This window comes from Rhinopithecus roxellana, chromosome 15 (assembly GCF_007565055.1).
Source record: "Rhinopithecus roxellana isolate Shanxi Qingling chromosome 15, ASM756505v1, whole genome shotgun sequence".
NCBI lineage: Eukaryota > Metazoa > Chordata > Mammalia > Primates > Cercopithecidae > Rhinopithecus > Rhinopithecus roxellana.
The window spans coordinates 117,410,636-117,424,767 of NC_044563.1; the positions used below are offsets into that span (position 1 = coordinate 117,410,636).

A 14,132-nucleotide genomic window follows, 5' to 3' on the forward strand; every position below is an offset into this window, starting at 1 on the left:
TAAAAGCGGAAGTTGCGCAGGGACTCGCGAGCGCTGTGGCGGCCCTGAAAGGATATAGGCCGTGGAGGGAAGGGGGCGGGCAGACGGCATAGGAAGGCGCCGGAAGTGGTCCCGCAGAGGCGGGGTGGCAGTGGGGCTGCCGAGGCAGCGCACTTGGCTGTAGCTGGGCTCCTCGGTTAGGTGCGCTGTCAGTCCTTTCCGAGTGCCGGCCCCAGTTTCTCCCGCCTCGGCCCAACATGGACTTCAGAGAAATTCTCCTGATAGCTTCCAAGGGACAGGGTGTCAACAATGTGCCGGTAAGTAGCAGCTGGGGCGTCTTGTAGGGGGACCCTAATCTTCCAAGTTCGGAATGTATGTGGCCGATGGAACTTCTAGGCAGCCGCCTATCGGCTCCGGGAGAGGAAAGACCTGGACGCCTTATTTTCTTTTCTTGAATTTATACTCTTGGGAACTCGGGGGAAAAGGACTTGGGACGAGGTGCGGGAGCCTTCCTGTGAATGGGTTTCGCCGGCTTATTTACCCCTGCAACAGGGACTTTGCGGTTTGGGTGTTTTAGTTAGAACTGCTGAGTGAGCTGTGCCTGGCACGCAGTGGATTCTAGCGCTGGTAGTTTTTGGCTTCGGCATAAACTTCAGCCCAGAGATTGGGAAGGAAGTATGTATGTAAGGGAGTTACGGGGGTTGGGGTCCTTGGCCTGATAGCCTTTTGGCTGGTTTCTCATCGATCTTCAAGTCAAACGGTTAGTGATTTCTTGAAAGAATTCTCTGACGCGGCCCCACCCACTCAGCCACCGAGGTGATTAAATTATCACCTCCCAGGAGATGAGTATCATTTTTGGGAAGAGAAGTTTAGCAGATTCCACGAAATTCTTGGCCAACAGAATAGGCAAGCTAGTTTCAGCTTCCGTTTACTTGTAGCCTTCCAGATTTCAGTCTTTGTTTAAAATCTAGGTCCCATTTGCTCAGTAGATGTTTGTCAGTTCGCTTACAGTCGCAAGAGTGGTGTAAGACTTAAATGGTAAAGTGGTGGAGAGCGCCTGGTTTCTGGGGGTTGTGGCTGTTTTGCATAAGCTAATCATTTCCAGATTTTCAGATGGTACCCACAGCACAGCTGTAAACCGATAAGTTGCATGGTGATGCCTGCGGTTTGAGCAGTGAGGTGTAGAACTAAAACGACTCTCAAAGTCAATTCAGCTAGAAATGAGCTCCCACGAAGTGCTGTGCATTTCCTAGATATTCGTATATTGCAATATTCATTTTTTTCTGTTCTGCCTTTTTTTTGTTTTCTGAGGCTAGTTCATTCTTTTATCCCTTTGAAAATATTGATCTGAAAAAGGTCTGTATTTATGTTTATGAGTATGTGTATACACACACACACAGACATCCCCTATCCCAAGAACTCTAAGTTCCCAAGAACTTAGAGGAATAACCATTCCTCTAAGCCATGCGTCATAAGCTTTGCATGTTGAAGGTATAGAATCAAACCTTTGAAACCCAGATCAACAGATTTACTTTCTAGAAGCATCTGTAAATTTTCCAGATGAATCAATATTGGGTCTAGTAACCATTCATCTTTGCATAATTCGGTCTATATTTCATTTTAGATCTTATTGAATTTCAGTAGAGGTCAAAGACTAGCTTTGATGCTCAGGACTGTTCTATGGAAGAATCAGAACTAAGTCATTTCTTATTTTGAAAGCCAGTAGCTGCTGGGAGAAAAGCAGACAGATAACCCTAAAGCAGAAAATTTCAAAATATGTGTATATTTCATAATATATGCATTATCTATGATTGGAATAACAGGAATCAAAAAGGCGGAAAAAGTAATTTAAAATTTAATAGATGGCCGGGTACAATGACTTACACCTGTAATCCCAGCACTTTGGGAGGCCTAGGCAGGAGGATCACCTGAAGTCAGGAGTTCAAGACCAGCCTGACAAATCTGAAACCCTGTCTCTACTAAAAATACAAAAATTAGCCAGGCATGGTGGTGTGCGCCTGTAATCCCAGCTGAGGCTGGGACAGGAGAATCGCTTGAACCCAGGAGGCGGAGATTGCAGTGAGCTGAGATTGTGCCATTGCACTCCAGCCTGGGCAACAAGAGCAAAACTCCGTCAGAAAAAAAATTGATAATATAGCCATATATTTTATGAATCATGCATTCTCTGACCGCTGCCCGCCAAAGCTAGTAAGCCTAGAAGTTTGATTTAGTTACCAGCATTATAATTCTTATCTTTTTACATGGAATTAAAGTCACAAAAGAAACTATTTGAGGAATAGACCCATAAGGCTGTAGTTAAATTTCTTTTTTTTTTTTTTTTTTTTTTTTTGAGACGGAGTCTCGCTCTGCTGCCCAGGCTGGAGTACAGTGGCCGGATCTCAGCTCACTGCAAGCTCCGCCTCCCGGGTTTATGCCATTCTCCTGCCTCAGCCTCCCGAGTAGCTGGGACTACAGGCGCCCGCCACCTCGCCCGGCTAGTTTTTTGTATTTTTTAGTAGAGACGGGGTTTCACCATGTTCGCCAGGATGGTCTCGATCTCCTGACCTCGTGATCCGCCCGTCTCGGCCTCCCAAAGTGCTGGGATTACAGGCTTGAGCCACCGCGCCAGACCTTTTTTTTTTTTAAGATGCAGTCTCACTCTGTCGCCCAGGCTGGAGGCTGGAGTACGGTGGCATGGGTTCGGCTCACTGCAGCCTCCACCTGCTGGGTTCAAGCAATTCTCCTGCTTCAGCCTCCTGAGTAGCTGGGACTACAGGCGCTGGCCACCACATCAAGCTAACTTTTGTATTTTTGGTAGAGACAGGGTTTCACCATGTTGGCAAGGCTAGTCTTGAACTCCTGACCTCAAGTCATTCGCCCAATTTGGCCTCCCAAAGTGGTGCTGAAATTACAGGTGTGAGCCACCACACCCAGCCAAATTTCATGCTTTACTTGATTTGCAGTAACTTGATTCATCTAACTATTCCATTTACTTTCTCTTTATCAGCTTAATTTGGATACTTTCAAACATAAGGAATGTTAACGCATTTCTTATATACCCAAACCCCACATTTAGCATATTAACATTTTCACATATTTATTCCATCTATTTTAACATAAATAAAGCTTTTTTTCTTTTTTTGCTATCTATTTTAAAAGAAATAAAGTGTTTTTTCTTTCTTTCTTTTTTTTTTTTTTTTTGTTATCTATTTTAAAAGAAATAAAGCTTTTTCTTTTCTTTTCTTTTCTTTTTTTTTTTTTTCTTGAGATGGAGTCTCTGTTGCCCAGGCTGGAGTGCAGTGGTGAAATCTTGGCTCACTGCAACCTCCGCCTCCCAGGTTCAAGTCATTCTCCTGCCTCAGCCTCCCGAGTAGCTGGGAATACAGGGGTGCGCCGCCACGCCCAGTTTATTTTTTTTTTTTTTTTTGTATTTTACTAAGAGACAGGGCTGGTATCAAACTCTTGGCCTCAAGTGATCAGCCCAACTCAGCCTCCCAAACTACTGGGAGTATAGGTGTGAACCACTGAGCCAGGCCTGTCTTGAAATGTTTCTTGACTTGGATGGTGGCTTTCAAGGATACTTGCTTTGTAATAATCTCTTACACTGTACACTATGTCTATGATATTTCACAATTATAAAAACAAAGAAATAGAGAGTTGGGGACTATCATATCAATTAACAGCTTTATTTCTGGCCGGGCGCTGTGGCTCACACCTGTAATCCCAGCACTTTGGGAGGCCAAGGTGGGCAGATCACCTGAGGTCAGGAGTTCGAGACCAGCCAGGCCAACGTGGTGAAACCCCGTCTCTACTAAAAACACAAAAATTAGCCAGGCATGGTGGCACACACCTGTAATCTCAGCTACTCAGGAGGCTGAGGCAGGAGAATGGCTTGAACCTGAGAGGCAGAGGTTGCAGTAAGACAGAGGTTGCAGTGAGTGGAGATCATGCCCCTGCACTCCAGCCGGAGTGACAGAGCGAAACTCTGTCTCAAATTAAAGAAAAGAAGAAAAAAAAAAAAAGACAACTGTACCCCTCCCTGCCCTATAAACACCCTGCTGATATGAACTTACTTGATTAATTGATCTGAGAACCACAGAGGCTTTGCAGTAACAGCTAGGCTGCATCTCTCTCTATTGATTGGTTCAATTTTTCCCTGTTCGCCAACTCCTCCTCCCACCTTCATTTGGAACCTATCAGAGCTAATGCTCAGAATTTAAGTCTTCAGAGTTCTTAGGTCAGACCTTTACTATGCTAAGGAAATCCAGTGACTAGCAATTATTAGACTAAAATTCAAACACCTGTACAGCCACTTCAGCCCTTCAGACTCTTTGCAGAGCTTTTTGTTGTTGTTATTGTTTTGAGATGGAGTCTTGTTCTGTCATCAGACTGGAGTGCGGTGGCGCTGTCTCTGCTCACTGCAACCTCCGCCTTCCGGGTGCAAGTGATTCTCCTGCCTCGGCCTCCCGAGTAGTTGGGATTACAGGCGCATGCCACCACACCCAGCTAATTTTTGTATCTTTAGTAGAGACGGGTTTTCACCATGTTGGTCAGGATGGTCTCAATCTCCTGAGCTCGTGATCCACCTGCTTCGACGTCCTAAAGTGCCAGGATTACAGGTGTGAGACACTGCGCCCAGCCAGAGCTTTATTTTTTAAAGGTACCTATTGTATGTCTTGAGAAGCTATGAGTATTTCCCTAATCATCATTTTTTTGTTTCTTTTTAACAGAAATACTTTTTTATGTTAAAGGTAGAATTGCATCAGGCCCAGAAATATTAGGCACACTATCATTTCCCGGTGGAAAACTGAATACATAATAACCGCTGATTCAGGTGATGAAACAAGTTGTCATCACTGGCGCTGTTTATATATAAAGGAGAAAAGGTATTTTTGGTAAACTTCCACTTGATTTTCCTCCCTGGGTTCCAGTAGGAAAAACAAAGTAGTTTAACTTGTTTTGGTAGAATACTAGAGCTTAGAATGTGGATTCTTACAGGCCTCACGTAGCTGTAATTTTTTTTTTTGAGACAAAGTCTCACTCTCGCCCAGGCTGGAATGCAGTGATGCGACCTGGGCTCACTGCAACCTCTGCCACCCGGGGTCAGGCGATTCTCCTGCCTCAGCCTCCTGAGTAGCTGGGACTGCAGCTGTGCGCCACCGTGCCCAGCTAACTTTTGTATTTTTAGTTAAGAGATGGGGTTTTGCCATGTTGACCAGGCTGGTCTCAAACTCCTGGCCTCAAGTGATCTGCCTGCCTTGACCTCCCAAAGTGCTGGAATTACAGGCGCGAGTCACGGCACCCAGCCATCACATAGCTCTAATTGATGGCTTGTAAAGCATAAGACAACATATATGGTCTTTCTCCCAGTGAGACTGTGAAAAATAACCAGAAAAGCTACTGAAGCTCTGGTGTGACCTCCCCCTCACCCCACCCTCCGCCGCCACAAACCAAAAGGTAAAGGGCAAACCTTCATGTGGTACCAAGTATACCAGAATTTGGGGGTCTGCCTATAGCCCCTTAAGGATAAGAACCATAGGTAGTGAAAGTAAGAGCCCAGGACATTAACTAGGACAGCAAATTCAGATGTCTTCAGGGGCCAGGTAGATAATGTAAATTCTTGAAGTAGTCTGGATAAAAAATGATAGATGCCAAGCTCCATGTATTTAAAAGAAGCCTACAATTTGCATAGTAGTTACATTTTCTTTTAAAAAACACTGTGGGCCAACAAAAAGTTTCTGTAGATGACTTTTTTCTGCAGGTAACGTTTGATCTATAATGGATTGTAACTGGATTGCTACCCACCCTTGGATCCGTTCACCTTAATAACGAGGTCCTGGCAATATGATATTGAGCTTATTTGAGTGCAGTTTGAGGATGGCTACCTGGGAAGACGCAGACTCCACAAAGCAGACAGATAATCCTACAGCAGAAAATTTCAAAATGTGTGTATTTCAGGATGTATGCATTCTCTTATGTGCCAGATAGTTCTTCTGCCTTACTAAATAGAATATTATGTAACCCAGCCTGTGACTGTTTTTCTTTTTAAGCATGATTCTCCACTGGGCTTACCCCTATGGGATAGGGGAGCTGTCTTTTAAAACATTCCAGTACCACATCTTTTACACTAAGATTTGATTGCAACCCCCTTTTGAAAGGTCTTGCCAGCTCAATGTTAAAAAGATCTATGATCATATGCCCAAGAGAAAGGAAAACATACATCCACATTAAAACTTGTACACGGCCGGGCGCGGTGGCTCAAGCCTGTAATCCCAGCACTTTGGGAGGCCAAGACGGGCGGATCACGAGGTCAGGAGATCGAGACCATCCTGGCTAACACAGTGAAACCTCGTCTCTACTAAAAATACAAAAAACTAGCCGGGCGAGGTGGCGGGCGCCTGTAGTCCCAGCTACTCGGGAGGCTGAGGCAGGAGAATGGCGTGAACCCAGGAGGCAGAGCTTGCAGTGAGCTGAGATCCAGCCACTGTACTCCAGCCGGGGCAACAGAGCCAGACTCTGTCTCAAAAAAAAAAAAAATTGTACACAAATGTTCACAGCAGCATTATTCATAATAGCCAAATGAAGTGCTCCAAAATGGAGAGATTTGAGAATCTTTTATATAGGCAAGGACTGAGGAAGCTTAACAGGATTTGAGTATTTTCTATACAAGGTTAATGCATAGTTGCAAGCAATTTGGTAGTAGGCAGTGTTTCTTTTTTGGAAAGGGTGTATTTAACATTCCACATTAAGGATGTAATAGTCAAGGGATCTCTTATCTCAGTCAAGAATTTTTTTTTTTTTTTTTTTTTTTTCTGGAGACTAGTCTTGCTCTGTTGCCCAGGCTGGATTCCAGTGGCGCCATTTCAGCTCACCACAACCTCTGCCTCCTTGGTTCAATCAGTTCTCCTTCCTCAGCCTCCCGAATAGCTGGGACCACAGACATGCACCATTATGCCCAGCTAATTTTTGTATTTTTTAGTAGAGATGGGGTTTCACCATGTTGGCCAGTCTGGTCTCGAACTCCTGACCTCAAGTGATCCATCTGCCTTGGCCTCCCAAAGTGCTGGAGTTACAGACGTGAGCCACCACGCCTGGTGAAGGGTTTTTTGTTGTTGTTGTTTTTGGAGATGAAATCTTGCTCTGTAGCCCAGGCTAGAGTGCAATAGTGTGATCTTGGCTCTCTGCAACCTCTGCTACCCAGGTTCAACCCATTCTCTTGCCTCAGCCTTCCAGGTTGCTGGGATTACAGGCGTGTACCACCACGCCTGTGACTGTTTTTCTTTTTAAACATGATTCTCCACTGGGCTTACCCCTATGGGATAGGGGAGCTTTTTTTTTTTTTTGTATTTTTAGTAGAGATGGGGTTTCATCATGCTGGCCAGGCTGGTCTCGAATTCCTGACCTCAGGTGATCCACCTGCCTCGGCCTCCCAAAGTGCTGGGATTATAGACATGAGCCACCGCACCTGGCCAGGGGTCTTTTATCTCAGCCATGTGGTCTGAGCCTGGTACAAGAACATGAGGAAGTTAATTTAAAGCAAAAGGTCATTAATTAAGAGGTCATGCTCCAAGACTCCGTCTCCAAAGTCAACCTCCTCAGGGCTGAACAACCTTTAGAATCCCCAAAAAGACTCTCCATTTTCTTTCACAGATTTGAAGATTACTTGTCTTATGTATGGAGCAGTGTTGGATTTCTAACCTAGAGCAGTACCTCTCAACTGGTGTTTTAGGGAGAGGGTCTTTTAGAAACTACTGTTCACCTTATTCCCATAGATTTTCTGTTATTTCCCTTCCCCATCACTACCAAGATAATCTCTTTCTAAGTAACAACCTTTATAGTGCTTACTCTGTGCCAGGCACTGTTCGAAGCACTTTATATATTAATTAATTTAATCACCATAATAACCATATAGTGAAGAGTATTTTACTAATGAGGAAACTGAGGCCTGTAACTTGCCCGTGGTCACACAGCTAACAAGTGATAAAGCTAGATGCGGTAGAGCAGATAATCTAATCCAGGCAGATTAGCTCCAGAGTTCTTGCTGTTAATTATGAGCTTGTGTTGAATGAGGGACGTGTACTGAGGATGGTATAGTGAGGAAGGTTGTTACCTACACAGCTTGAACCCATCCAATTCCCTATCCCCAACTCCAGCCTTAGGCAGTAACTCTATTTTTTTTTTTTTTTTTAATGACATTCTTAGTATACAGTAGAGTCTGATGGGAGAGAAATGTAAAGGCCAAACCAAAATCATTTGGAAACTGATAGGCAGAAGGATGTTTACAGCTTGTTTAGGAGAGTGCCAGCATGGTTAACAGAAGTAGACTCTGAAGGTGAGGGAGGATAAGATGGAGGTACAGTTGTAGACCTTTCTGAAGTACTGGCATTATCCAAGAGGCAGGTGGAAATTAGGGAAAGGAAGTTAGAACTAGGGATCCAAGTTTTAGAGTTAAATTAGAAACTAGAGATGAAAGTGTTAGAGTCAGGCATTGTGGCTCACGCCTGTAATCCCAGCACTTTGGGAGGCCGAGGTGGGCGGATCATGAGGTCAGGCGTTCGAGACCAGCCTGGCCAACATGGTGAAACCCATCTCTACTGAAAATAGATAACATTACCTGGGTGTGGTGGCAGGTGCCTGTAATCCCAGCTACTCGAGAGGCTGAGGCAGGAGAATTGCTTGAACCCCAGTGAGCCGAGACCACGCCACTGCACTCTAGCCTGGGCAACAGAGTGAGACTCCATCTCAAAAAAAAAAAAAGTGTTGGAGTTAAATTAGAAGTGACCAGCATGGGCAACAAAGTGAGACCCCTCCATCTCTACAAAAAGTAGAAAAATTATTAATAGCCAGTTGTGGTGGTGTGTGCCTGTAGTCCCAGCTATTCGGGAACCTGAGGTGGGAGAGTCACTGGAGCCCAGGAGTTTGAGGCCACAGTGAGCCAAGGTCATGCCACTGCACTCCAGCCGCCTGGGTGACAGATCAAGCAAGACCCTATGTATTTCTTTAAAAAAAAAAAAAAAAGAGGTGAGGTGTGTTGTAGTGAGAACACTTTTGGGGCTGAGTTAGGCGATCTGGATTCTAATTCAGACTCTGCTATAAACTGTGTGATTGCCAGTAAATACACAGGTGTCCTGGGCCATTTCTAACATAGAGGTTGGACTAGAGACTCCATGAGACACCTATCTGATATTATTACATTTTATAATCAGGTATGTTTTTATAAACACAATAACAGTAATGTTTACATTTAACTCCATAGCAATTATGAGTAGCATCTTTTGGTGCAGGTTATTAATTTTTATTCTCTTAGCCATCCAGCTAAGCAGTTCTAATGGAACTATTGGTTTTCCAGGCCTACTTTCTTTCTCTGACTCTGATGTTCTGAGAAAATTTTTTAAAACTGTGTGGTAATTATTAAAGTTAAGGATGTAGCATTCTTTGAATATTCCTAACTCCTAATTCTAAGCCAGTTATAAATCTCTTATGTAAAGCCATCAAGAAATGTATATTTTCTACAATTGAAACAATATGTTATCTCCTGGGTAAAGAACAGCTTTCATGGAGGGATTGACTTTTTTTTGTTTGTTTGTTCTCGAGATGGAGTCTCACTCTGTCGCCCAGGCTGGAGTGCAGTGGCGCAATCTCGGCTCACCACAACCTCCGCCTCCCAGGTTCAAGCAATTCTCCTGCCTCAGCCTCCCGAGTAGCTGGGATTACAGGCAATGCGCCATCCCACCTGGCTAGTTTTGTATTTTTAGTAGAAATGGGGTTTCTCCATGTTGGTCAGGCTGGTGTTGAACTCCTGACCTCAGGTGATCCACCCGCCTCGGCCTCCCAAAGTGCTGAGATTACAGGCAGTGAGCCATTGCGCTGGCCAGGGATTGACTATTGATTCCAACATAACATACAGTATTTGGTGTACACATATTTCTAGACTGATGTCTCCTTATTTTCTTAATCTGGCCTAGATGATACAGTTTAAATGAAAGGAACAGGTATGTCTTAAAGTGGCTTAAAATTTTCTAAAGCTCTTGGCTTCAGAATTACAAATCTTGGCAAAATCTCTGATGTTGTATTTAAATGACAAATTTCACTGTGGTGGATCATTCATTGGGGTGTGGCAGAATGACGGAGGTGGCTTGCAGTGTAATAAAATGGATATGCTTAGGATAAAAGAAACTCTTGTCCAGCTGCTTTCCATGAAGCTCAAACAATGAAGCAGCCTGGTGCCTTGAATCAGATTCAGAATTGATGGGTCCATCTTGATGTGCTGCTGCTAGGCTAAATGTGACCATGTGATACGAGGGGAAGTGCCAAATAGTTCTTCTGGGTTATTAAATAGAATGTAATGTAATCCAGCCTGAAGCTTTTTTTTTTTCTGTCTTTTTAAAAATGATTCTCCACTGGGCCACGCCTGTGGGGAACTGTTTTTTAAAATATTTCATTACAACACATCTTTTGATACCAGGGTCTATTGCAACCCCCTTTTGAAAGGTCTTGCCTGCTCAATGAAAAAAAGATCTGTGGTCATATACCTAAGAGAAAGGAAGATGTGCATCCACATAAAAACTTGTACACAAATGTTCACAGCAGCATTATTCATAATAGCCAAAAAGTAGAGACAGTTCGAATATTCAGCTGATGAATATAAAAATAATGCATGGTATATCTCTACAATGGAATATTATTCAGCCACAAAAAGGAAGGAAATATTGATACATGCTACAACATGAACCTTGAAAACATGCTTAGTGAAATAAGCCAGATACAAAAGGCTACTGTATCTGTCAGTGTTCTCCATGGAGCCAGTAAGATTTATTTTAGAGAATTGATTATGGAGGCCTGACAAGTCTGAAATTTCTAGGGCAGGCCAGCAGGCTAGAAAATCAGGCAGGAGTTCATGCTGTAGTTTGAAATAGAATTCCTCTTCTTAGAAGCCTCGGGTTTTGCTCTTATGCCTTCATTGTCATGATTGGATGAGACCCATCCACATTATGGAGGGTAATTTTCTTTACCCTAAAGTCAACTGATTGTAGATATTATATCTACAAAATACCTTCACAGTAATGCTTAATGTTTGATTAAATAACTGGGTATTATAGCCTAGTCAAGTTGACATATAAAATTAACCATCATAGCCACATATGATTTCATTTATATGCAATGTCCAGAATTGGTAAATGCATAGAGACAGAACGTAGATTAGCGTTTGCCAGGGTCTGAGGGGAGACGAGAGCGTGGAGTCATTGCTAAAGCCAAGAGATTTTTTGGGAGGATGATTAAAATATTCTGGAATCAGATGGTGGTGTTGGTTATACAACTCTGTGGATGCAGTTTGACCCTTCAACAACATAGGCTTGTGGCTGGGCGTGGTGGCTCACGCCTGTAATCCCAGCACTTTGGAAGGCCAAGGCGGGCGGATCATGAAGTCAGGAGATCAAGACCATCCTGCCTAACACAGTGAAACCCCGTCTTTACTAAAAATACAAAAAAAAAAAAAAAAAGCCAGGTGTGGTGACGGGCGCCTGTAGTCCCAGCTGCTCGGGAGGCTGAGGCAGGAGAATGGCCTGAACCCAGAAGGTGGAGGTTGCAGTGAGCCGAGATTGTGCCAATGCACTCCAGCCTGGGCGACAGAGCAAGACTCCGTCTCAAAAAAAAAAAAAAAAAAAGGCTTGAAATGTGTGGACCCGCTTATACGTGGATTTTTTTCCAATAAGTTTTTTTAAAATTTGTGACAACTTAAAAAAACCTGCAGATGAACATAGCCTAGAAATATTTAAAACAATTAAGAAAAAGGTATATCATGATGCATAAAATGTATGTTAATTGACTATGTTATCAGTAAGGCTTCTGGTCAACTTTGAGTTGTTAGTAGTTAAGTTTTTTGGGAGTCAAAAGTTATACATGGAATGTTGTTGTTGTTGTTGTTGTTGTTGTTGTTGTTGTTGTTGTTTTGAGACGGAGTTTTGCTCTTGTTGCCCAGGCTGGAGTACAGTGGCGTGGTCTCAGCTCACTGCAACCTCCACCTCCTGGGTTCAAGCAATTCTCCTGCCTCAGCCTCCTGAGTAGCTGGGATTATAGGTATGCGCCATCACGCCCAGCTAATTTTTTGTGCTTTTAGTAGAGATGGGGTTTCATCATGTTGGCCAGGCTAGTCTTGAACTCCTGAGCTCAGGTGATCCGCCCGCCTTGGCCTCCCAAAGTGCAGGGATTACAGGGATGAGCCACCGCTCTCAGCCGGAATTTTTTCTTACTGCACAGGGTGGTGGCATCCCATGCACCATGTTTAAGGGTCTGTATATCAAAAACCATTTAATTCTATACATTAAATGGATGAATTTTGTGATATATGAATTACATCTCAAAGATTTTCTTTTTGAGACAGAGTCTTGCTCTGTAACCCAGGCTAGAGTACAGTGGCACAATCATGGCTCACTGCAGCCTCTACCTCCTGGGCTCAAGCCATCCTCCCACATCAGCTATGTAGCTGGGACTACAGGTGTGCATCACAATGTTCGGCTAATTTTTGTATATTTTGTAGAGATGGGGGTCTCAGTATGCTGCCCAGGCTAGTTTCGAACTCCTGGACTCAATCAGTCCTCTCACCTCAGTCTCCCAAAGTTTTGGGATTACAGACATGAGCCACCATGCCTGGCCATTCAAAGATATTTCCAAAAATATAAAGATGATCTGTAGTGACCCAGTCTTTTTTCAAGGCTGTGAACCTAAACTTTGTCTAAGAGTGTTTTAATATCTTACTGGTATTTGTGCTGTTGAGGTTTTTTTTGGTTTTTTGGGTTTTTTTGTTTTTTTTTTTTTTGAGATAGGGTCTTACTCTGTTGCTCAGGCTGGAGTGCAGTAGCACAACCACAGCTCACTGCAGCCTCGACCTCCCTGGCTGAGACAATCCTCCTGCCTCAGCCTCCCGAGTAGCTGGGACCACAGGTGTGTGCCACTGTGCCCAGCTAATTTTTAAATTGTTTGGAGAGACAGGGTCTCCCTATGTTGCCCAGGCTGGTCTTGAACTCCTGTGCTCAAGCAAGTCCTCTCGAATTAGCCTCCCAAAGTGCTGGAATTACAAGTATGAGCCACTATGCCTGGCCTGAGTACATTTTAAGCTACAGAGGATATAAGAAATTAATTGATTATGGCTCAGTTCATATAAACAAGATTAAGCCTCATTAAAGCAGTGCTGACCTTGCCTTACTGCTAGCTTTTTAAGTTGTTTAGAAGATCAACAAAATAGACGTTGCATAGATTTATTGAATTTCTTCTGCATCATAAGGACAGGACAACAAGTACTGCAAAGTTGTTGGGTTAAATGTGAGACCAGCTTAAGTATCCTTAAAGATTAGAGGTGTTTAAAAAGGCAGAATTTGAAATCAACATATAAATTGATGAGAATAGGTGTATACTTTGAAAAAAAAAGCTAAAAGAAGCCTATGTTATTCTTTTCAAAGCAAATCTGAGTCCCTGAACACCACCTTCCTTTTCTACCTTTCCTGTATTTTTGTTCCCTAAGTCAGTGTTTTGTTTCTTTCTTTTTTTTTCTCTTTTGAAATGGAGTTTTGCTCTTCTCACTCAGGCTGGAGTACAATCACCCAGGCTAAAGTGCAGTGGTGCAATCTCGGCTCACTGCAACCCTCTGCCTCCTGGGTTCAAGCAATTACTGCCTCAGCCTCACGAGTAGCTGGAACTACAGGCGCCTGCCACCATGCCTGGCTAATTTTTTTGTGTTTTTAGTAGAGATGGGGGTTTCACCATGTTAGCCAGGATGGTCTCGATCTCCTGACCTCGTGATCCGCCCACCTCGGCCTCCCAAAGTGCTGGGATTACAGGCGTAAGCCACCACACCTGGCTTAATAGTATGTATTTTTATATGAATTGGAAAAATGTAACTAGTTGTTCAAGTCAGTCATTTTATGGATATTATTGCTGAGGTAAAGCTGTAATAATAGGTCATGATGTTAGGTCTGTGGTTTGTTTTTTTTTTTTTGAGACCAAGTCTCACTCTGTTGTCCAGGCTGGAGTGCAGTGGCGTGATCTTGGCTCACTGCAACCTCTGCCTCCCAGGTTCAAGTGATTCTTGTGCCTCGGCCTCCTAAGTAGCTGGGACTACAGGCATGAGCCACCATGCCTGGCTACTTTTTGTACTT

The 14,132-nt window shown here is 43.6% G+C and overlaps 1 protein-coding gene across 1 annotated transcript in view; it reads left to right on the forward strand.

Annotated features, from left to right (window-relative positions):
* Positions 1-14,132, forward strand: part of SPTY2D1 (SPT2 chromatin protein domain containing 1) — a 25,149-nt gene continuing 11,017 nt past the window's right edge. The window contains exon 1 of the mRNA XM_010370181.2: positions 1-296. Within this exon, the coding sequence (XP_010368483.1) occupies positions 237-296 (60 nt within the window). The 5' untranslated portion in view covers positions 1-236. The remainder of the gene's footprint in view (positions 297-14,132) is intronic.